This window comes from Heterocephalus glaber, unplaced genomic scaffold (assembly GCF_053883595.1).
Source record: "Heterocephalus glaber isolate CG9 unplaced genomic scaffold, H.glaber_assembly_v1.0 deba00001606, whole genome shotgun sequence".
NCBI classification, from domain to species: domain Eukaryota; kingdom Metazoa; phylum Chordata; class Mammalia; order Rodentia; family Bathyergidae; genus Heterocephalus; species Heterocephalus glaber.
In genome coordinates, this window is record NW_028258377.1 from 31,143,119 (window position 1) to 31,167,978 (window position 24,860).

General features: G+C 36.0%; 1 protein-coding gene and 1 pseudogene across 4 annotated transcripts in view; both read left to right on the plus strand.

The window, feature by feature from the left end:
- Sox30 (SRY-box transcription factor 30) overlaps positions 1-24,860 on the plus strand; it is a 53,594-nt gene that overhangs the window by 5,712 nt on the left and 23,022 nt on the right. For all 4 annotated transcript variants that reach the window (XM_021240576.2, XM_021240580.2, XM_004836482.3 and 1 more), the window contains one exon: positions 2,003-2,495. In XM_021240576.2, coding sequence (XP_021096235.1) covers positions 2,003-2,495 — 493 coding nt within the window. The remainder of the gene's footprint in view (positions 1-2,002; positions 2,496-24,860) is intronic.
- Positions 12,806-14,449, plus strand: LOC101706298 (large ribosomal subunit protein eL34 pseudogene; annotated as a pseudogene).

Sequence of the window (24,860 nt, forward strand, 5' to 3'; positions counted from 1 at the left end):
ATTTGTATTAAGAACTAGAGTCAGAAAAAGTTCCTTTCTTGGATCTCAAATGATAAGCAATTATTTTCCCAGATATATGTCTTAATAAGTGATGAGATTTATATGGCATCGTGCTGTTCAGTCTTATGGCTTTGAAATACGTTATTTTAGTTTGCTCTCATCAGCTTGGCGTTATATCACCTAGAAGAGTTAATACCACTTGCAAATTTGGAAATTTCACTACATATTTCATATTCTAAGTCATTTATAAAACCGTTAAATAACAGAATAATTTAGAGAATCACAATTTTAATCTCATCATCTGCAGATGTTAATTTTAGACCTTTTGTTTCTCTCAACTTTAATTCTAAATATAAAGTCATTCTAAAGTCATAGTAATTTTGTTTGTCAAGCATGTTTGTTTTACTTAATTAAAAGAAAAATGCAAGGTATTAAGGTATTGTTTTTCTTTTACAGCGACAATGTATTCTTTTTTCTACCAAGCTTTGTACATTAAAAGGATACTGTATAAACCTGACCAGCTTTTCAGCTATAGAAATAAACTCACCAAGCTAGAGTGCTGAAGTCACCACTTTGACTAGGTAGAAGTTACGTTGACTTTCCAAACATTCTCTGGCAGACCCTATTTTTACTTACTTTAATATTTTCTTAGTTTACCTTTGAATTTCTCTACAGTTCTTAGGTGGAGGCCACCTAAAATCTATTTTTAAATTCATTTTGTCAGTTTGGATTAAAACATCCTGTGAACTTGCCACTATACTGTAATTAATCTGATATTCTGAAATTACTTGCTCTGAAAATTAGAGTTTAGGAAATCCTAAACTCTTTTGTAGTAAGAAGGATTTTATTGAGTTTTAGTTGTGTTTTCAGTTGCCTTTTATATTATAATGACTAAATAATTCCACTGATTTTTTTTTCTTTCTGAAACACAAGATTAAAGTATCTAAAAGTCAATTAGTGCAACTTTGAGGTCTCTCAGACCTGGCGCCTTCAACATTTGGCTTGTTTTCCACATTTGGACAAGAATATAATGGGTTCTCTTTGATTTGTCCAGTTAGTTACAGCACCTTTTCAATTTGGAGGCACACTTTTTTTCTTCTGAGCTTTTACCCTCACGTTATATGTATTTTACGTTTACAACAGCCTTCATTTTTCTATGTTCTTTTTATTCTATTATGCTTATCAGTCTCTTTCCCCTACCCAATATTTGCATTCCAAAAATTGAATAACTCCAGGGTAGAGGTTTTTTTTTGGTATTTTCTAATTAGTCAGGAATTTAAATGTAGAAATGTTGTAATTATTACCATATAATATTTCATATACTAAATTTATGGATTTTTCTAGTAATTTTTCTCCATCATTTGACTTTCATTGAAGCTTTTAATTCATTTTATTATGGGTCTACTAACCCCATTTGCTCTAATAAGGAGTCATTTGTGTTGCACCAAATCTTCCCAGAACATTTTTATCTTATTAAGATATTTAGTCCATTTGAAAACTGAAAGTGTAATTTGGTATTATCTCTGTTTCAGTGAATTTTTGTATCTCAGATGTTTTCTGAGTAAGTTCTAGTGCTACATTTGCATCCCTGTCTGCCTGCCCTCTCCCCTGCCTGATATTTATTAAATACCTCTGCTAGAGAACTTTTTATTTATCAATAAATACTTTAATTCATTTATTTATTCATCTAAAAATAGGTTAGAGACCTGTTCTATGGCAGTCAGAATTTTGTACCTGGGAAACAGTAGTGAACAAAGAAAAAAAGGGTCTCTCATTTATAGTCTAGTTGAGAAAGAAAGACAAGAAAGGTATATAGACAAGAAATTACAATGATTTCCATTTGGTTGTCCTATAAAGGAAATATAGTGGTTTGATATAATGATGCTATGAGGTAAGATGGTTAATGAAGAGCTCTGTTTGAACAGTTCACTAGATTTCCTGAAAAGAAGAACATGCAATGATCTAATTAATGCTTGACCTATGCTATTTGCTTTTATTCCAGGTGAAGCCCCACCTGCCATCCAGCTGCCCCCACCTACAGTCCAGAGCCCAAACCCCATCACACTTTTCCAGCCCAGTGTCTCCAGTAATGCCCAGGTGGCCATCCAGGCTCCAAGTCTGCCACTGTGCCCGGCAATTCCACCTCAGTGCTTTCCTGGGCCTTCCCAAGCCAACACAAATCTGCAGCCTTCTGGACCCAGTCACTCTGTGAAGAGACCCACTCCTGTCCCTCTCGAGAGCAGCAACAGTATTTCAACCAGCGCAAGTACTGTCAATGCCAGATTTGCAGCCCCAACCATTCAACCTCCCAAGGAGTACTCCGGTGTTTCCACATGTCCCAGAAGTGCTCCCATCCCCCAGGCTTCTCCCATTCCACATTCACATGTCTACCACCCACCTCCCCTTGGCCATCCAGCCACACTGTTTGGGATGCCACCACGATTCTCTTTCCATCACCCTTACTTCCTACCTGGACCTCACTACTTCCCATCAAGGTAAATGAATATTTTTTTCTTTTCACCTAAAAATATAGCTAATGGGTTTTTTTTAACTTATGAAAGCATCTCTTTTTACTCAAAAGGAGGAGAAGAATTTATCAGTTCTGTTTGGATTCGAATTTAGAGGCTAAATAGGAGCCAGGCAGTTAACAAAAATGGATGAGGGGAGTGAGGTAACGACTGTGGAAGCCAGAGAGAGTGCATGCACCACCTAATGGGGCAGCTACTACTCAGCAATTGGCAGCTTTCACCACGTTAGAGTATAGGCTCCCATGTTGTCAGACATGATTTTTACAGGAAACAACTAAAAGGGACCTTAAGATCATCTAGTCAAATCCCTTTATTGAATAGAACTGTGCTTCTTAAAATTTAACATGTATATAAATTATGTGGCAACTTGTGAAAATGAAGATCCCTAATTTTTTTTTTTGCTGTAGAATTCTTTTTGTGGTTCTCTTTGTTTTTTAAATTTATATATTAATTGGTACATTTTAAGTATACAATACATTTATATTTATCATTGGGTGCTTGTACCTGAACATGATGTATCTTAGTTCTTATTTTTTTCCCCGTTACCTGTGCACCTTTCACCCCCACCACCCTTCTCTATTTACATAGACTTTGTTTCCTTTTTTTTTTTCTTTCACATAATTTTTCCTTTCCTTTCTTCTCTTTCCCCTTCCCCTCCCGCCACCCCTCCACCTTTGGACCTTTTCCTATTTCAAATTATCAGTTATTCGTTTTAATCATTTTCATCCTTATTTACACTTTCAGTTTCTCACACTAGAGAAACTATTCGGAATTTACACATGTGTGTTCTATTTATTTCACTCAGTATGCATCCATTTAGCTATAAATGACTCTAGTTTCTTGTTCTTTATGGCTGAGTAGTACTCCATTTTATAAAAACCCCACATCTTTATCCAGTTTCCAATTGATGGGCACTTGGGCTGTTTCCAAGCTTTAGCTATTACAAACTGTGCCACGATAAACATAGGTGCACATATATCGCTGTGGTATGATTCTTTTAATTCTTTGGGGAAGATACCCAGTAGGGGAATAACTGGGTCAAATGGGACCTCTAGTCCTAGTTCTTTGAGGTATCTCCATACTGATTTCCACAGTGGTTGCACCAGTCTACACTCCCACCAACAGTGGAGAAGGTTTCCTTTCTCTCCACACCCCCGCCAGCATTTGTTTTTGGTTGATTTCTTGATAGCAGCCATTCTTTGTGGGGTAGGTGGAATCTCAGTGTTGTTTTCATCTGCATCTCTTGAATGACCAGTGATGTTGAACATTTTTTCATATATTTATTTGCTGTTTTTACTTCTTTGAGAAATGTCTGTTCATTTCGGATGCCCATTTTTAAATTGGGTCTTTGAATTTTGGGGGTCTGATTTTCTTCAATTCTTTATATATTCTAGATAGACCTTTGTCTGAGGTACAGCTGCTAAAAATTTCTTCCCAGGTCCGGAGATTTAGCTCAGTGGTTCCGCTGCCTGCCTCACAAGCGCAAGGACTCGAGTTTGATCCCTGGTACCCAAAAAAAAACAAGAACCAATTTTGGGCGGGGATTTAGCTCAGTGGTTTCACCGCCTGCTGCGCAAGCTCAAGGACCAGAGTTCGATCCCCGGTACCAAAAAATTTCTTCCCATATTGTAGATTGTCTCTTAGCTCTGTTGGTTTCTCTTGCAGTGCAGAAGCTTTTTAGTAAGATGAGATCCCAGTTGTTGATTCTTTGTGTTAGCTCCCGTGCTACTGAAGTTTTGTTCATAAAGTCTTTTCCTATGCCAATGTCATTGAGAGTTCTACCTAACTTAGAAGATCCCTAATTTATTAGGTCTGGTGTATAGAAGTTTCTTATCCTGGGATATAATCACCTGGTATTCTGCATTTCTAATAAGTTCCCAAGTAATGTTGATTCTGGTATTTTGGGAACCACATTTGGACTAATAAGGTATAGAGGCAAGCTTTCTGAGAGAGGCTAAATGATTAGTTCAAAATAACACTTCTGTTTAGTGTCCTTTTTACCAAACTAGAAAATTTCACATGTAAATTAACCAATAAAAAGAATTGATTTTTCAGAGGAAAGTATCTAGAGAAAAAAAAATTTATGTTACCTCTGGAAGTGATAGAATTTAACTCCCTTGCAAATATTCTGAGTGGTAATGAACTCTTTTTCAGTTATTGTTAAATGTGTAGACAGATGGTTTCCATTGAGATTGGGGTGTTAAATGTTTAACACAAATCAATCTTCTTGTTACTTAGAAAGTAAGAGAAAAAAAAGAAAGTAAGACTAGTCCCCAGTTGGGTATGTATACTGCTCCTCAAAGGAAACAGCTTTTGAGGATAAGACCATTACTGTGTTGCTTCAATTCCTAGTGGGATTTGTTGCTTTAAAATACTTAGCTCAGGAACAGAAGAAAGTGAAAGAGAGGATTTAGAACGGGAGAAAGAATACTTCGTTATTGGAAGTTTGTTTTATTTTTATTTATTTATTTATTTTTTGTATACTCTTTTCATCCTTAGCAGTCTTCAGGAGTGTTTTAGTTCAAGAGGTCAAACTGAAGGGACTCCTAAAGCCAGGGATTGATGTTCTCATCCCCCCTGCTATCTGCCAAGATACAGATTTTAAAGAAATTTCAGAGAATTTTATAAAATATTTCTTAGAAGAAGTGTATCACAATTAAATGAATTAGTAGATTTGGTGATAGTTGGTTTTAGTTAGAACTTTGATATCAATAAGTAGATTGCAGAAATCTTGTTAGATAATTCATTTTATAATATAGAGAAAGGCTTGGGCAGTTTTATAGAAAAAGAGAAAAAGAATCAGTGGGAAAGGGCATGTCCCACCACTTCACTCTAGCTGTTGTTTTTCATAGTTTGTAGACCTATATTTTTTCTTTTTAGTATTTTGAGAGCTAAGAATTTTTACATGTAATTCTCTCAACAATCCTGTGATGTGGGTATGATATTCACTTACTTTTTCAGATAAATTGATCAGATGTTTAATAGCTTTATCAAGGTTACATAATGATAAAGTTAGTAGTCAAATTTAAGTTTGTCTATGAATTTGCCATTCCATATTTATTTTTTCTACTTTAGTAAGACTTCTCAATATAATGACTCCTCTTGATTGGCAGCTGTTCATTGCTAGCAGATAATCATATAGAAAATATTTTCAGTGGTTTTGAATGGAACCTCATGTAGTCAGGTCAATATTTGAGCACACATTATTTCTTTTAATATTAAATAGATTAAATAGTAAGAAATCTATATTCCTTTATGACAAGGTTCATTAGATTTGAGTATTAGTGTACAACTTACTTGACACTTTTTTTTTTTATGACTCCCATTGTGATTTTATTTATTTATTTATTTATTTTCCCCATTAACTTTATTAGTACATTTTAGGTATGCAATACAGTTACATTCATTATTGGGATCTTGTACCATTACATGAGTCTCTTGGTTCTTATTTTTTTTCCCCTTCCCCTGCCCTCCCTTCACCCCCTCCACCCTTCCGTATTTGCAAAGACCTTGTTTCCATTTTTTTCCTCTTCTCATATTTTTTCCTTTCCCTTTTTTCCCTTCCCCTACCCCTCCCAATTCCCCTGCTCTTTTAGACCTTTTCTTCCTGTTACACAATATCAGTTATACATTTTTTAAATTACAATATTAAGATCTAGGAGACATTACCACAGATTTTACAGAATTTAAAAGGATATAGAAAGCATATTACAAAAATCTTTTTTGAAATAAACTTGACAACTTCTAAAAAGTAACTGAGAAGACAAATTAATGAAACTAACTCTGGAGGAAATACAAAATTTGAATAGCACCTATTAAAGAAAGTATATTCCTAGCTTGAAAAGCTACCTATGTGACAACAGCAGGCGCATAAACATTTTAACTGATAAAGTATATCAAACAAAGCAGAAAAAAGAAGGAACACTTCTCCCCTCATTTTAGGAACTCAACATTGTGCTAATCCTAAAATTGGATAAAGATAATAGACGAAAAAAGTATGAACATAGATAGAAATTTGTTTAACAAAACAAACTATTAGAAGTCAGATCTGGCAGTATGTAGAAAGTGGTTTTGTTTATAGGGATGGCAGTGTTGGTTCAGCATTGGAAGATCCACCCCCAAAAGTCATCATTTTAACAGAGGAAAGGAAAAAGCCATATGATCCTGTCACTAGTTGGAGAAAAAGTATTGGACCAAATTCTACAGTTGTTCATGGTAATAGCTATCAGGAGACTAGAAGTAGAACAGAACCTTCTCAACAAATTAAAGACATGTACTCCACACTTCTAGTGAGAACGCCTTGTATGAATGGAGAAGATACAATGCTTTCTCCTTAAGGTGGGGAACAAGGGCAGATATGCTTACTCTTTATCTGTCCATTAAACTTTGAAATCTAGTCCACACCAAAATAGTCTGGTAATAAAATGACACAATTAGGATAGGATTGGCAAGGCAGAAGCAAAATCTTTATATGTAGATGAAATGATCATCTACAGAGAAAATACTAAGAAATCTCTAGGAGCCCCTAGAACTTGTACTTGAATTTAGCAGGATTAGAAAACACAAGGTATATATAAAAATCCAGGTCTGTGTATACTTGCTATAAATGAAGAATTGGATATTGAAATTGAAAAGTTATGTAGGAGTACAAAGGACCCAGAAAAGCCAAAAACAAAAACAAAAACAGTGTTGGAAGACGTTTAGCACCCAATTTTAAGACTTCTTCTAAAGCTACAGTAATCAAGGCAGTGTTAGTGTAAGGAAAGACGTATAGATCATTGGAATAAAACAGAGAATCTAGAAATAGAACCACACATATATGGTCCACTGAGGTTTGAAAGATTATTTAACATTAGCATTTTATAGAATATAAACTCGATTCAAGAGCCGAGGAAGAGATAGTGTTTTCAGCAAATGGCACTAGAACACCTGGTGTCCGTATATAAAAAATTAACCTCAACCCTTTTATTCCATACATGAAGATAACTTGAAGGGATCTATGAACCTAAATAAGAAAGCCTAAAAGTATAAAACTTTAAGAAGAAATTATAAGGGAAAATATTTATGAATTCAGGGTAGGCAAGAACTACCTAGGATACAAAAGACATGATGTATAAAAGAAAAAAATTGATAAATGAGATTCCATCAAAATTTAGAACTTTAAATGACATCATTAAAATGAAAAGTAGTCCTTAAACAGACCATATTTATAATACCTATAACCTAAGACCAGAATATATAAAGAACTCTCACAGCTCATTAATAGACAACCCAATTAAAAAGTAGACACAAGAAGATGATAAATAGCCAGTACAGCACAAGGAAAGGTGTGCAACACTAGAATCAGAAAAATACTAATCAGTACAATAACAAGATTATATTATACACTCATTAGGGAGATGAAGTTAAAAGTTTTAAAAGAACAAATGTCAGCTTGAATTGTCTAATACTGCTAATGTGAAAGTAAAATGATAAAACCATTTTGGAAAACAATATAGAAATTACTGTTAAGAACCAACAGTTCTGTTCTTAAGTTTTTACTTAAGAGGAAAGAAAACACATGTTCACAATAGATTTGTACATACAAGTTGAGTATTGCTTATCTGAAATTCTTGGGACCAGAGCATTTCAGATTTTTTTTTTTGGTACCAGGAATCGAACTTGGGTCCTTGTGCTTGCACAGCAGGCGGTGAAACCACTGAGCTAAATACCCGGCCCCGCATTTCAGATTTTGATTTGAAATCCACTTGATCTGCAAAGAGGATAGCTACTGCTGCTTTTTTTTGGATTCCTGTCACATGGAGTATTGTTTTCCACCCTTAACCTTTCAGTCTGTGAGTTTCTTTTTTAATTAAATGTGTTTCTTGTATGCAGCATATTGTTGGATCTTGCTTCTTGACCCATTCTGGCAGTCTGTTTCTTTTGATTGGTGAATCGAGAATATTAACATTGATGGTTATAACTGATACGTATTGACTTGTCATTGACATGACTTTTTCTTTTTGTTGGATTTTCCCCCTTTGCATTTAATTTCTTGTCACGCATGACAAATTCATTCTGTTGGGCTTCCTGGGGTTGTGATCCTCGTTGTCTTTTCCTAGGATATTGTCTAAAATTTTTTGGAGTGATGGTTTGGTATTCATGAAGTTCCTAAGGTGCTCTTTGTCATGAAAGTATCTTATTTCTCCATCAGTTTTGAAAGATAGTTTTGCAGGGTACATCAATTTGGGTTGGAGGCTGTTTTCCTTTAGGGCTTGAAATACGTCACTCCAAGCTCTTCTTGCCTTGATGGTTTCTGTTGAGAAGTCTACTGTGATTCTGATGGGCTTTCCTTTGTATGTGATTTGTTTCTTTTCTCTAATTGCTTGTAGAATTTTGTTCTTCTGTTGGGTTTCTGGAATCTTAACTATTATATGCCTATGTGTAGATTGTTTTTGATCACTTTCGTTGGAGTCCTATATGCCTCACTTATCTGTATGTAAAATTCTTTTCCCCTGCTTGGGAAGTTTTCTGACATCACGTCTGTGAACAGTTTTTTAATGTCATCTGCACTCTCTCCTGTTTCTTCATTGACTCCAATCAGTCTTATGTTATTCTTCTTTGCATCATCTAGCAGCTGCTGGATTGATATCTCATGTTCCCTTACAATTTTAAAGCAATTTTTCTTTTCCTAGTCACTAATTGCAATCTTATCTTCTATATCTGAAATTCTGTCCTCACATTGGCTCATTCTGCTGTGTAGACTTTCAGTGGAGTTTTTAATCTCCTGGAAATCTGTTTGTATCTGTTTTATAAATTCCATTTGTTTCCTGTGTTGGGATTCCATCATGTTCCTCAGCTCCTCTATTTTTTTTATCTGTATCCTCTCTAGATTTATTAATCATGTCTTGCACTATGGGCACAATCTCTGCTGTTATGTGAGAAATTATTTCTGATTTCATTTTTCCCAGATCCTCTTTTGTTGCCATTTCAGGGAGTCTAGGTTGTTGAGTATCATTGTTCCATCTCGTTTCCCTTTGGGGTTGCTTTAGGTGATCTGGAAGTCTGGTTTTGAGACTTAAGTGTCTTCTCATTTCAATGGGGGGGTGCTGTTGGTGCCCACACAGCTCACCTCCTCAGAGCTGGGGTGGGGGTGTGGTATGGTGGCCCTGAAGCCTCCTCCTGGGCACTGGGAGTGGCTCACCTCCTCTGCGCTGTGGGGTGGGGTGGTGGTACAGCAGCCTGAAAGCTTCCTCCTGGGTGATGGGAGCAGCTGACTTCCTCTGCCACTTTGTTCTTTTCTATCTGCCCATTTCTCCCTCTAGGAATGGGGAATGTTTAACCTGTGCCATTGTATGTCGGAAGTGTTTAACTTCTTTTTGCTATTTACAGGTGCTCACATGTAACTATTTGCATCTCAGGTGCTCTTACAGGTGCTCACATCTAACCATTTGAGACTCAGAAGAGAGTTTTGATTTGTTTTTTTTCAGCCATGCTGAAACCATTAAGACTCTGGCAACTCTAAGAAATGGACTAAATGTATTTTGCATAAAAAAATGCATGTGAGTCTTTGGAGCAGGGGTTGATTGTTACACTTTGAATCAAGAATGTCTCCTGAAGTCCTCATGCACTCATAAATGGGGCTTTTGGAAGGTGATAATAACCATGCGGGTGATATAGCTGATTTTCTGTTAGGAGATGGGGTCTGTTTGGAAGAGGTGGGTCACTGGGAGCATGTTGTAGAGTGGTATACCTCCCTTTCCTGGCCTATATGGCACCAGCAGCTTTTACTCCACTACGCCTCTCTACCATACAACTTCTGCCTTGGAGCCATGGACTGTAGCTATGAGCCAAAATAAATCTCTTTTCCTTTAAAGAGTGGGTGTTGGGTATTGTGTCCCAATGATGAGAAAGTGGTTAAGACATTTGGCATAATAATACATGTTTACTTACATGCATAAACTTTTGCCTGGACTTTGAGGCAGAGGGAAACTTATGGTGCTCAAATAAATGTGGTCTTCAAATATCTTCTCCTGTAACTACCTAGAAATGTTGAATTTAAATATGAACAATTTAATATCTAGCTGAAGCCACCTAAAACGAAACTAAGTCCCTATGAGCCAAAGTGATTAACAAGCAGGTAACCATTTATAGTGGTTCTGAAGATGGGTTTTTTTTTTTCTGAAGATGGTTTTAAGATTCAGAAATAGTCTCAGTGATTATAAACTGGTTTTAATGTTTATGTAAGCAGAAGAGATGAAATTTTGAGTCTGCTCAAAATGCGGACTAAAACTACAACTTTTCCATAAGCCAGAACCCTGGAAGGATGTTTCAGTCTTGATTTAAAAAAATGGAAAAGTTGGGGCAGGGATTTAGTTCAGTGCTGCTGCCTGCCTGGCAAGTGCAAGGTCCTGAGTTCGATCTCTGGCACCAAAAAAAAAAAAAAAAGTTGTATCACTGACTCAGATAAAGTACAAAGAGAAACTTGTTTTTACCTATGACTCTATGTGATTTCCATTAGAAATCAAAACCCTAAGGTGTATTGCACACTGGTTTACAATCACTTTTTTAATTTTTAAAAATGTTAGTACATAATGATTACATTCATCACTGGGATTCGGTATATATACATAATACATCTTAATTCTTCTTACTTCCACTTCTTGCCCTCTCCTTCCCCAGTCCCTCCATCTCTTGGCCCCCTTCCCATAAATAACCCCACCTATTTTTGTCACTTGGGTTTAATACTTTATTGAAAGTTTAATTTAGGACAGTTAGACATGAGAAAGAAATAAAAGGTTATTCAGATTGTAAAGGAAGAAGTAAAATTCTGTTTACAGATGATGTAATGTTACATAGAAAATTCTAAGGAATAAAAAAGGCTACTATAGATACTAAAAATTCAGAAATTTTATAAGATGTAAGAGCAATATTCAAAAATCAATCGCATTTCTGTGCAATAGCAATGAAAAACAGAAAATGAAATTGAGGAAGCAACTCCATTTACTATAGTATCAAAACTAAAAGATACTAAAAAAAACCCCTAAAAGTACCAAAAACTAAAGAAGTATAAAACTTATACTCTGTAGTTAAAAAAACTCTGTTGGTGTAGAATGCCATTGAGAGTGGCAGAATAGGGACCTGTATGGATCTGTTTCTAATACAACAGCAAACTAGTAAAAATTATTAGACTGTACTTCCTTTGAACTCTGGAATTGAATCAAAACTTAGGAAAGTGTAGGAAGTGCTTAATGAAGTATAAAACTTGTAGATGTTGGTAAGAGAGAATTCCAGGATTTTTGTTTACCCACGCTATTCCCCATTTTCCAGCTCAGTAACTGCCAAGGGAACATTGGCCCATGTTCCTCATATAGGTTGCTGCTGGTAGAGGAAGAAACACAGACCACTTCTCTGAGAACAGTGCTTGTGTGTTTTGACAAACATCTGTTTGCTTCTTGAGGAGAGGCTCTGGGGCTTGTCTTTGTTTCACTACCCTTGGAATTCTGTCAGGGCTGGAAGTATCTCCCAGGGGTGATTATGGAAAATATTTAAAGGCATACAGTATCTGTAGCTGCCTGGAGTAAGGGACAACAGATAGAGCAAACAGAAAGACTAAAACGTTTATAAGAGACCAAGGAAAAAGATACATGGGGGAATACTTTGTAAAACACCCAGGAATATTAGGGAATCCAAACAGCTGTAGACATGTAAGTAGCTTAAGCATGGTCAGAATTATCCAAAAAAACCCCTGACATTTCACCTCTGATTAATCTTTATATAGGCTTTGTTTAAGCAGGAAGTGAATAATAAGGCAGAATTGAAGATGGCCTAGCTAAACACTGAAAGACTGCTGCAACTCAGACCCAGTCTGCAAAGATCAGGAGATTATGTTTTGTTTTGTTTTTTGTCTGTAGGTAATTCAGGAAATCTCAAATGACCACTAAACTAAAAGAATAGAGATTTTAATGATTGTGTGTGTGACAAAAATACATTTTTTACAAAAATAATTTTTAAAACTCACTAAACAACTACAACTGTGAAACAAACAACAAAAATCTTGTGTAGGAGAAAAGTTTTGATTTCTGGAGGCCTCACATTATAATATTCAAAATATCCAACTTTCAAAACCTAAAAAGTATGTGAAGAAACAAGAAAGTATAGCATTTACAGGGGAAAAAATTAACAGTATCTGCCCCCAAAGAAGCCCTGACATTGGATCTCCTAGACAAACTTTAATTCAGCTGTTTTAAGAAAACCATGGATATCTCTTCTGGGGATGGTATCTCGAGGTCTTCACAATGGTCTAGTGCTTAAACTACTGTCATAGGTGTTCTTATAATATAGCTTCTAACAAAACTAGTCTGTCCTGAACGTCAGGAAACAGAATTGTTTACCTCTGTACCAAGAAGATTGAGACAGCACCCAAATCTGCACGTAGTGTTTTTCCAAGCAGACTTTGAGAGGTTCATGCCATGGGACCTAAAGTTCTTATGAGATTGTCTAAAATGAAGGAGCATGTTGGCAGGGCCTATGGTGGCTCCATGTATGCCAAATGTGCCCACGACAGGATCAAGAGTGCTTTCCTTATTGAGGGGCAGAAAATCATTGTGAAAGTGTTGAAGACACAAGCACAGAGTCAGAAAGCTAAATAAAAGATGAATCTCTTCCAAGTAATAAAAGATGGAAGGGCTTAAAAAAAAAACCCATGGTTAATGAGCTAACGGAAAACAGGAGAACAATGTCTCACCAAACAGACTATGAATAAGGAGGTGGAAATAAAAAGGAACCAAATATAAATCAAAGAGCTGAACATTACAACTGAAATGAAAAATTGATTAGGGCCAGGGGTATAGCTCAACAGTGGAATATTTGCCTAGCATATGTGAGGTCCTGTGTTTGATCTTCAGCACTGATAAAAAATTGATTAGAAGAGATCAACAGCAGATTTGAGCAGGTAGAAAAAAGAATCAGTAAACTTGAGCATAGGTCAATTGAAGGATCCAAAAGCAAGAAATGAAGAAATGAAGAGACCTTTGGGATACTATTTAGTGTGTGTAAACGTAAACAATTATAGGAGTTCCAGAAGAGGAAGGAAAGTATATGAAGAAATGATGGCCAAAACTTTTCAAATTTGAAGAAAGATATGGATCAACAATCCAGGAAGTTCAATGAACATAAAGACAGGCACACTAAGATATGTTATCAAACTGGAAGGCACCAAAGGTTGAGAATCTTGAAAGCAGTGGGACATATGTGATTCACTGTGTTCAGAGGATTCTCAATAAGGTTAACAGCCAACTTCTTAGAAATCATGGAATCCAGAAGGCAACAAGATAATATAGTACTGAAAATCAACCAACCTTAAGTGTGTGCTGGTGCAACAGAAAATCTGAGTCTAGGTAATTTACAAAGGACTTCCTTCATGATGTGTGATCACATGTAAGGCAGGAAGGCCAGGAGAACCAACTCTCTCCATCAAGCACCTTTGAAAGAGCACCTTAATCCTATTAACCAGAGAGGAGCCAACATGGCCTAATTAGGCCTGGAAGGCCTCACTTCTTAATATTGTTATATTTACAACACCTGAATTTTGGAGGGGACATGTTCAAACCATAGCAACTAAGAATTCTATAATAACAAAACTATCCTTTAAAAATGCAGGAGAAATTAAGATATTCCCAAATAAGAGCTGGGAAATTTGTCACTAATAGACCTGCCTTACAATAAATCCTTTTTAAAAATGGGTCTCACTATATTGCCCAGGCTGTCACTGTACTCATGATCCTCCTGCCTCAGCCTTCTCAGGTGGGAATATAGGTATGCACCAACCACCATGCCCAGCTCCTACAATAAATTCTAAAAGGAGTACTTTTAGTTAACATTAAAGAGCAGTAGACAGTAAATAAAGGTCATATAAAGAAATAAGAGTGGTAAAGAGTACTACAAAGGTAGATATAAAAGCTAGTATTACTATATATTTGATTAGTAACATTTTTATCTAAATGCTTTAAAAGGCAAATGCATATAACAATTTTTATAAATTTATGTTAATACACGAGATGTGTAAAGATAATTTATAAAAATGAATATAAAGGGGGTAGAATTGTGTATGAGCAGAAATTTTGTGTGCTGCTAAAGGTGTTAGTATCAATTCAACCTAGATTGTTACACATTTAATATGTCAATGTCATTTCCATGACATCCATTAAAAACATAACTTAAAATATATGAAAAGGAAATGAAGGAATCAAAATGGTATACTAGAAAAACCCATTAAACAGGAAATAAAGCAATAATGGAGGAAGTGGGAACAAAGAGGACATAAGACATATAGAAAGCAGATAACAAACTGGTAGAGCCTTTCCTTATTGACAATCCCTATAAATGCAAATGCATAAAATTCTCCATTAAAAAGGCAGAAATTGGTAGAATGGACAGAAAAGCATTCAAGCACATTCTTTTTTTTTTTTTTTTTTGTGGTACCGGGGATCAAATTCAGGACCTTGCACTTGCACGGCAGGCGCCCGAACCACTGAGCTAAATCCCCGGCCCCAGAAAAGCATTCAAACTATATCTTGTCTACAGGAGACTTAATTACAAATATACAACTAAATTTAAAGTGAAAGAATTGGAAAAGATAGCTCATGGAAATTGTAACTGTTTATAGTTTGGATCTTGAATGCTCCTCAAAGGCCCATGTGTTGAAGGCTTAGAATGTAGCCTGTGGTGCTATTGGGAGGTGGTGGAACCTTCAGGAGGTGGGCCCTAATGCAAGGAAGGTAGATTATTGGGGGTGGCAAGTCCTTGCAGGAATATTTGAACCCTCAACCTTTCCTGTCTCTCTCTCTGCTTCTTGGTTGCCATGGCATGGACATCTTTCATGTGCTCCTGGCATAATTTATTATGCCATTACATACTCAAAGCAATAGGGCCAAGCAATCAGAGGTTTGGCTGAAATCTCTGAAATTTCCTTTTTATGAGTTGATTTATCTCAGGTATTTGTTACAGTACTGGAAAGCTGACTAACACAGTTAACTAAAAGAGAGCTAGGGAAGCTATAATAGTATCAGGAAAAATAGACTTTAAGTAAAAAATTATTACAAGAGAACACTACATATTAGTAAAAGTGTCACTACATTAACAAGATATAACAATTATTATCATATGGGTATGCAACAACAGTGTCACAAAATACATGAAGCAAAAATTGACAGAATTGCAGGGAGAAATAAGCAGTTATGCAATAATAGAGAACACACTTAACAACAGTGTCCACATTCTTCTCAGCTGCACATGGAACAGTCTAGGATAGATAGATAGTGTTTTAGATCACAAGAGTCAATAAATTTAAAAAAAGATTGAAATCATATAAGGTATCTTCTCCAACTACAATGAAATAAAATATAGACTTCAGTAACAGAAGTAAAATTGAAAATTTTCACAAATATGTAGAAATTAACACATTTTAAAACATCTAATGGATTAAAGAAGATATCACGAAGGAAACATAAAAATAATGTGAGATGAAGGGAAATGAAACCCAACTTACCAAAACTTACCAGATTTTGTATTTAATAAAGTGCTTAGATTTAAATCAATAGCATTTAAAAAGAAACCTCAAATTAACTTAATTTACCTCTTAAGAAACTAGAAAAAGAACAAAGATAAAGTAGAAGAAAGCTAGAAAGACTAAGAAAAAATGAGAGGTGGAAATTATTGAAAGCGAAGATATTACTGCCATCCTTACAGAAATACAAATGATTATTAGTGAATATTACATACAAGTATACACTAACAAATTAGATAACTTCAGTGAAATGAAAAACTTTCTAGAAGTGCACGAATTGCCAAATCTGACTCAAAAAGGAATAGAAAACTCTGAACAGACCTGTAATATTTTGAATCAGTAATCTAAAATTCTGATCCAGATAGCATTATTGTTGAAACCTACCAAACATTGAAGAAGTATTAACATTAGTCCTTCTCAAATCCTACGAAAAAAGAAAAGGAAAGACTTCCAAAGCCAGCATTACCCGTTTACCATCACCAGACAGAGATAGCCCAAGAAAATAAAATTATTAAAGTTTATTAGTATAGATACAAAATATACTCAACAAATACTAGCAAACAATCCAGTAGCATATTAAAGGGAGTGTGAGCCAAGACCAAGTGGAATTCATTCCAGAAATATGTGGTTCAATATCTGAAAATTCATTAGTAGTACAACTTACATAATCATTTCAATATAGGCAGAAAAAGCATGTGACAAAAATCTTAACACCCTTTGCTGGTGAAAAATTACTGATTTCAAAACTTACTCATCAAACTAGAAATAGGAGGGAACTTCCTCAACATGGTAGAGGAATTTGTTAAAAACCTATAGTGAACTTCATACTCAATAATGAAGGATGGAAAGCTTTCCCCCTAAAATCAAAATAAGACAATAATGCCCATTTTCAACACCGTACTGGAAGTTCAAGCCAGATAAATTATGCAAGCAAGAAAAACTAAAAGGATTCTGAAATGAAAAGAAAGAAGTAAAACTATCTTTATTTTCCCTTGGCATAGTCTTATATGTAGAATATCTTAAAAGATTCCACAAAAGTGTTAGAGTTATTAAACAAATTCAGTAATTTCAGGGTATAATGTCAGTACACAAAAATCAGTTAAATTTTCATATACTAGCAATGAATAATGCAAAGTGGCAATGAAGAAAACAATTCCATTTGCAATAGAACCAAAAAGAATCAAACAAATAAATTTAATCAAGGAGATGCAAGAGTTGTAAATTGAAAACTACTGAAAGAAATTAAAGGTCTATATAAATGGAAAGACATTTGTGTTTGTGGATTGGAGATGTAATATTGCTTAGATGGCAATACTTCTCAGAGCAATTTACAGAGTCATTGCAATCCCTTTCAACATCCCAATTGCCTTTTTTCCTCAGATATAGAAAAGCTGATCTTAAAATTTGTATGGAATTATGACTTACCTTAAATAGCTAAAACAATCTTGAAAAGGAGAACAAAGTTTTGAAGGACTCACAAGTCCTGATCTCAAAACTTACTGTAAAATCAATAGTATCAAAACAGTATGGGATCAAGAAAATGCCAAGCCACAGACCAAGAGAAAATATTTGCATAAGACACATAATAAAAAACTAATCCAAAATATACAAAGAACTCTTAAAACTCAACAAGAAGAAAACAAACCACCTCTATTAAAAATAAGCAAAAGATTTGAACAAGTACCTCACCAAAAGAAGGTATTCATATGACAAATGAGCGATGCTCAACATCCTATGTCATTAGGGAACTGCAAATTAAAACAGTGAGATACCACTACACACTTACTAGCATCGCCAAAACCCAAACACTGGCAACACCAAATGCTAGCAAGAATATGGAGCAATAGGACCTGTCATTTATTGCTGATGGGAATGTAAAATGGTCCATCCACTTTGGAAAATAAGTTGGCAGTTTCTTACAAGACTAGACATGATCCAGTAATCATATTGCTTGATAACCCAAAAGAATTGAATGTTATCCCTACAAATAAACCACTGTAGTAGGGATGTTTATAGGGGTTTCATATGCATAGTTTCTGAAACTTGGAAGCAATCAAGATGACCTTCAGTAGGTTAATGAGTAAACAGTGTACCCATTCTGATCCAGTATGATCTCCTCTTGCTTTAATTACATCTGCCTGTTTCCAAACAAGGTCACATTCTGAGATTCTGGGTAGGTCTGAATTGGGGAAGGGGACTATTCAAGCCACTGCATGGGCAGAACCACTGTCTGGAGGCTGTAAAAGAGAAAGTTCACTTCCCTTTTCCAGGTTCTAGATATGACCTACATGTCTTGGCTCATAGTCCTGACCTCAAGTCATTCTGACCACTGTTTCTATTCATCTCTTCTGATTCTAGCACCTCTGTTTTTCTTCTTATAAAATTGCTTGTCAGCTGAGCATGGTGGTACGGGTCTGTAATCCCAGCACTTGAGAGGCTAAGGCAGAGGATCATTGCAAGTTCAAGGCCAGCCTGGGTACATAGTGAGTTCCAAATTGAGTGATACCCTGTCTCAAAACATCAACAAAAGATACTTGTGATTACATTGAGCCCACCTGAATAATCTTGGTATATTTTTGAATCTCAAAAACCTTAATTTAGTCACATCTTCAAGGTTCCTTTGCTCCTGCCATAAGGTACTGTACTACTGCATACCCAAAGCAGCAGGGCCAGTCAGAGGATGGGCTGAAGGGGTTGGTTCACAAGTTCCAGGGACTAATATGTGGATGTCTTTGGAGGGGCTGTTATTCAACCTAGAACAGCACCCTTGTTTCATGCTAAGTCCTCTGCCATGCATTTCTATTTAAAGGCATGTTTTTTAACGGTATTGAAAACGTAGTCTTTAGAGGGATTGTAATATGCATTTTGTGATTTTCATATTTGGAGATATATTTACTACTTGTCCATGGATTTATTTAGCACATATTCAGTGGACTGTGTACAGCAACTCACCAAAAACCTGTTGACTCCCTGCCCTGAACTGTTTACCAACCCAGTGACTTTACTTTCATGGAAGATGCAGTTTATTTTGAACAAAATAAAATAACACAATAAACTCTTAAGCCGTAGGTCAGAGCACTCCAGGTTAGTGAAAGGGGAAGAAGCAAGTACAGATCCATTCATTATCATTTTGTAATTGTATTTCTCCAGCTGCTGAGCGTTCTCAAAGGAGATCAGACTTTCTGACAGGCCTGATGCAGCCTCTGCTAGGGTTAAAGACACCCCATGCTTGCTACCCGCCATATCGGAGTGATTATCTCTAGGGCAATGAGTATGAAGGGTGGGCTTTAAAAGAGAATGTCGGGGGTGGGGGTGGGGACCAGAGATTTAGCTCAGTGGTTCCGCCACCTGTCTCACAAGCGCAAGGTCCCAAGTTTGATCCCTGGTACCAAAAAAAAAAAAAGAGAGAATGTTGGAACAGAGGGGAAGAAATTCTTGTCCCCTTCACCAGAGAGGAGAAACTTGCTTTTAATTTTTCATGAATAGCTTTTTGTTTTAGTTACCATTTTGTTATAGAAAATTTTATTTGCAAAACAGAAGGAATGGTGCAACATAATGAATCTCCAGGTACCCATCACTCTGCTTCAACAATTTACATTTTTACTATTATTGTTTCTTCTACTTCTCCCTACCTTTGGGGGGGTATTGTTTACCATGTTTCACTATCACTTATTTTGCCTGTAAAATGATTGATCTTGAAACTTGATTAAATTCAGGATCTTTTCACAATGATATGTCATAGGTGATCCATAGTTTATAGTGCATCATAACAAGAGATACACAAAATTGGTTTTTCTTTTTATGTTAGTAATGTTAAGAATGATCTATGAATTCAGGTGTTATCAGTCTAAGTTTCCCCATCAACCTTTCACATAAACCAGTGCATCTCAATTCTTGGCTGCACAGCAACAGCAGAGGAGCCTAAAAAACACTCAGGTACAGACCCTGTCCTAGGTTGAGTGGACCAGGATCTGGGTTAGGGCCTAAGCAAGTATTCTCTTTCATATTGATTGAAACATAATATTTATACACCTGTATGAGATACATTATTGTAATTCAATACATGAATAATCAAATCAAGTAAAAGGTATTTTTATCTTTTTAAACATTAATTATTTTTATGTGTTGGGAATTTCTACTGTTCATTTTGAAATGTATCAAAAGTTGTTTTAACCACTAGCTATCCTACTGTGCTAGAGAAACAAACAGAACTCACTCCTCCTGTGTTTTAGTGCCCCTTATTGAACTTCATTCTACTCTCCCTACCCTCTGCCTGTCTCTGGTGACCACTACTTCATTCCAAGATTAACTTTTTAGTTTCTCCAAATGAGTGAGAACATTTGGTATTTGTCTTTCTGTATCTGCGTTATTTTGCTTAACATAATAACTTCTAGTTTTGTTCATGTCACTTCAAGTGAAAGGATTTCATTCTTTTTAATGGTGGAATAGTATTCCATCCTGTATGTGGACCTCATTTTCTGTATGTGCTCATCCCCTGTTGGCCTCAAGCTTGATTACATATTTTACCTACTGTGATTAATGTTGCAATAAACTTGGGAGGGCATGTAACTTTTTGGTATAATGATATCATTTCATTTGGATAGATAACTAGAAATAGAGTTGTTGGATTGTGTATTTTTAGTTTTTTTGAGGAATCTCCATACTATTTTCCATAATGACTGCACCAGTTTACCTTCCTACCAACAGTGTATAAGAGTTCTTCTTTCTGGCTACTCACCAGCATTTGTTATTTTTCTGTTGTATCAATGATAGCCATTTTGGCTGGGCTAAGATGATATCTCATTGTGGTTTGAATGTAGTTCCTGTGGGATAGGAACATAGGAGATCCTGGCTTCTATGATAACAGTAACTACAGACTCAAGGCTATGGAATGTGATTGGGTCCTTCTCTAGATCCCGTAGGGTCATTGTGGGTGATACTGGTGCTTTTAGCAATTGTAGCCACTTTCCTGGAGCCATAGTACCCATATGAGACTTCCTCCAGGTCCCCAGGGGTAAGTACAAGTGTTATCAGGGCTTTTGATACCAGCAGCAATGGTCTAATCTCTCTAGGTTGTAGAAGAGACTTTCCTTGATGCCTTTGGGTCATATACAGGTAACATTTGGGATTGTGGCACTGGTATCCATGCTCCTAGAGTTGTAGCACATGGAAGAGACATTCCCCAGGTTTCACAGGTTCCACTGTGGGTGATGCTGGGTTTTTGTGACTTCAATATTTGTCCCTGAAGCTGTAGGATGTGGATGAGAATGTTTCTATATCATATGGGGCAAACTCTGGTGGGGCTGAGGCCTGGGACATTGGTAGACAGGGTCCTGGAGCTCCAGGTTGGGGATGAAACCTTCCCCTGGTCTCCAGGAACAAACTTGGGTAATGCCAGACCTTTTTGCACCAGCAGCTGCAGTCTCAAGGCTGTGGGCTAGGAAGGAGACCTTTTCTAGTTATTTTGTGGGGCAAATTGGAGTGGAATTTAAGCCCATAGCTGTGGCAGCCACTAGTCTTGAAGCTGCAGAATGCTGAGGGGCTATCTTCTATTCTGTGAGGTGTGGACTAGCCAAAGGCTTCTTGTGTGGTCAGGGGGCTGGCTGCTGGCCCCTAAAGCAGGACGATGTCTAGCAGTAGCTACGGTAGCAGCTTGTACGTCTGGGTTTTGAAGAGGCCCAGTGTGAGTTTCTTCTTTGGAGCAGAGCACTCAGACCAGCCAGCTCCTGAAATGGATTTAGAGCCTGTAAGGACTTGGAATTCTCCTGCAGTTAGGACATCCAGTCTGCTGCTTTTCCCAGCAGTGTGGAATTACCTTCCCTTCCCACCGAGAGAGCCAGGATTGAAGTTGAAATGTACTTTGCTCTTTTCTCTAGGTTCTTTTCTGAATTTCCACACTGTCTGGGTATCACTTCTTTGGTTTTTTCCAGAGTGCTCCCTCAATCACTCTTCTTGAAATACAGTTTTTCATTTTTTCCCTGGTTCTTCTTTGTGGCAGAGTCACATTCAGGGCACCTCTATTCAGCCAGCTTTCATAGTGTTCTTTAAAACGTCCCCAAGGTGATTCTAATAAGTAGCGAAGATTAAGAAATACCATCTAATGATAACAGTAGCTGTGGTGATTGTTGCAGAGAACATGGAATTGCAAAATGGTGATTTTTCTGCTGCAATATTTCTTCATTCATTATCTGGAATTCTTTTATGAAGAAAACCTTTTCCTCATTCACTATATGTTGTTACTCTAAAATAGACGAAGGGCAGGATAAACACATGATTCTTTCCCCCATATCAATGAGTCATGTTTTGTTTTTAGAAGATTATTTTCTAAACAAGTGGATTTTTATATATTTGATATGTTTCAGTACATTTCCATCTTTAGTCAACTATTTTGTTTTCTTCTCTTCTCTTTTCTCTTCTCTCTTGTCCTTTTCCTTCTTGATGCTCAGTTATCCAGTGGTGGCAAGTTCGCATCTGTATACTCAATATTTGATACGTTTTTGTTCACTGGCACATTATGTTTCAGGCTGCTTTTCTGTGTTATCTATCCCAGATCTGGAATAAACCAATTCACTCAGAAACTCCAGTTCATTTTGGTAAAGATGATATTTAAAAATTATAATTCCGGCAACAGAGATGTTTATTGCCACTAAATTAACAAAGCATTAAAGCCTTGCCTATGAAAATTATTAGAAAACAATTTTTACTAAGAAAGATGTATGAGCTTGTATTTATATTTCCAAATAAAATATTTAAAAGTTTTAAATTGATTTTTATAGGATAGTATTTTCCTGAAGCTAAAATTCTTAGTTTCTAATAATTATAATTACTTATTTATTTTATTAAACATAATTTTCCCTGATGTATCTCTATAGATATATCATTCTATCAAGAATTTAGTAGTAAAACAACAAAAGTAATGGTTTCAAAGCATGAGTACCACTAACAATACAACTATTGATTGTGGTTTAAGATTTATGATTATTTTTCTCTTTAGGATATATGTTACCAGGAAGATACAATAAAAATACTGGATTTAAATTATCTTGAGATGTATTTGTCTGTGTAGTTGAGTCAGCTAAATTCGATATAAACTTGGGTTCATTTGTTTTTGCTTGTTTTCATTTTTAGGTATTGGTCTCTTTTAAAAATTAAATTTACTTTAAAATTATATGACCTGTTTGTATGTTTTCAAAGTCAAAGCCATGATTCAAGGTATATTAAAAAAGTCCAGCTTCTATATCTCTATTTCTTCTCTCCTTCCTCCCCACTCCACAGAGGCAACCATTTATATTAGATTTTGTCCTATTTTGCTGTCTTTCTTTTTGAAGACAAAAATGTACATATGTGTATTTATGAACGCATTATTAAGTATAAGTTCCTGTGAGACCTACCAATCATATATTAAAATAGTTTTTGTAGTTTCCGAATTATTTACATACATCCTCCCGTTCTTCATGTCAGACCTTTGAAATTGGCAGAAAAGCCTATTGTTATTCCTGTTTTCTGTAAGAATCCAGGAATCCAATAAATGAAGATTTGCCTAAGGTTACCAGGTTTGTATATGGAAAAGCTAGAACTAGTGCCCAAGTAAATGTGGCATGGTATTCGGTAGAACAAGTTTTGGAGTCAGAATGCCCAGTCTCTCTTACCACTTACTAATTACTTGACTTTAAGCAATTTGCTTAACCTCTTTAATGCTCAGTTTTTTCATCTGGGAAGTGGAGATATTTATAGTATCTATCTCATATGGTTGTTATGAGGAATAATTGAGATAATAAAAAGTCCTTAGCCAGTGCCTAGGAAACATAGTAAATGCTTATTACATGTTGGCTAATATTATCCCACCTGATGCTTTTCTTACTACATTGTGATGCTTTTATAGGTATTCATTTTAATGTGTAGCATTCTAGGGTTATCTTTGTCTTAGTTGATACTTTTGTTTTCTGAACATGATACATACATACTTGTCTTTACCACACCAATACAGTCTTTGTGTTACTGTCATTACAAACTTTAGCACATTTGTAGTACATGCCAACATTTTAGGTCTTTTTTAAATTCTCCAACAAGTCTTGCACAGTATCTTGCCTACATTGAATCTTGAGGATTTACTGGGTTAATTATTTCTATCTGAAGTGAAGCCAATAGGCAGGAGGTAGATTTGGATGAAGAGACCTGAAGGTGGGAATCTGCATGAGCAAAATCATATAGCTAGAAGTACAGTATAGTTAGGGTACACATATGAAATGTAAAATGGCTAGGCATGGTGGCATGCCTGTAATCTCAGCACTCAGGAAGGCTGAGGCAGGAGGATCACAAATTCAAGCTCAGCCTGGGTAATTTAGCAATTTAGAGTCTATTACAAAGTAAAAAATTCATACAAGGCCTGGGCATAGAGCTCAGTGTGAAGGCTTTGGGTTTAATTCCCAGTATCCCTCCTAAAAGTGCCTGCATTAGGATGTGATAATAGGAATGAAAATAATTTAGGAGTTTGGTATCATATTTATGATTTTAACATAAGCAAGGTACTCAGTACTTGAAGATTTGGGAGTGTGACATAGTTTTGAAGAATGAAAGTAAGGAAAAATAAGGAAACAAAATTGAGTTTTTTAAAAAAATGTAGGAACATGTCATGAATTTGGCTAATGAATGTGGTCATTATATTTATGTTCTCTGTCACTAGATGGAGTCCATGAGCCCAGGGAAGTATTGGTTGGACTTTTCTATACCTCTTCCTATAGTGCTGTTTTGTGCCTTTAAAAGACAGAAAAATGCTTTTTTAAAAA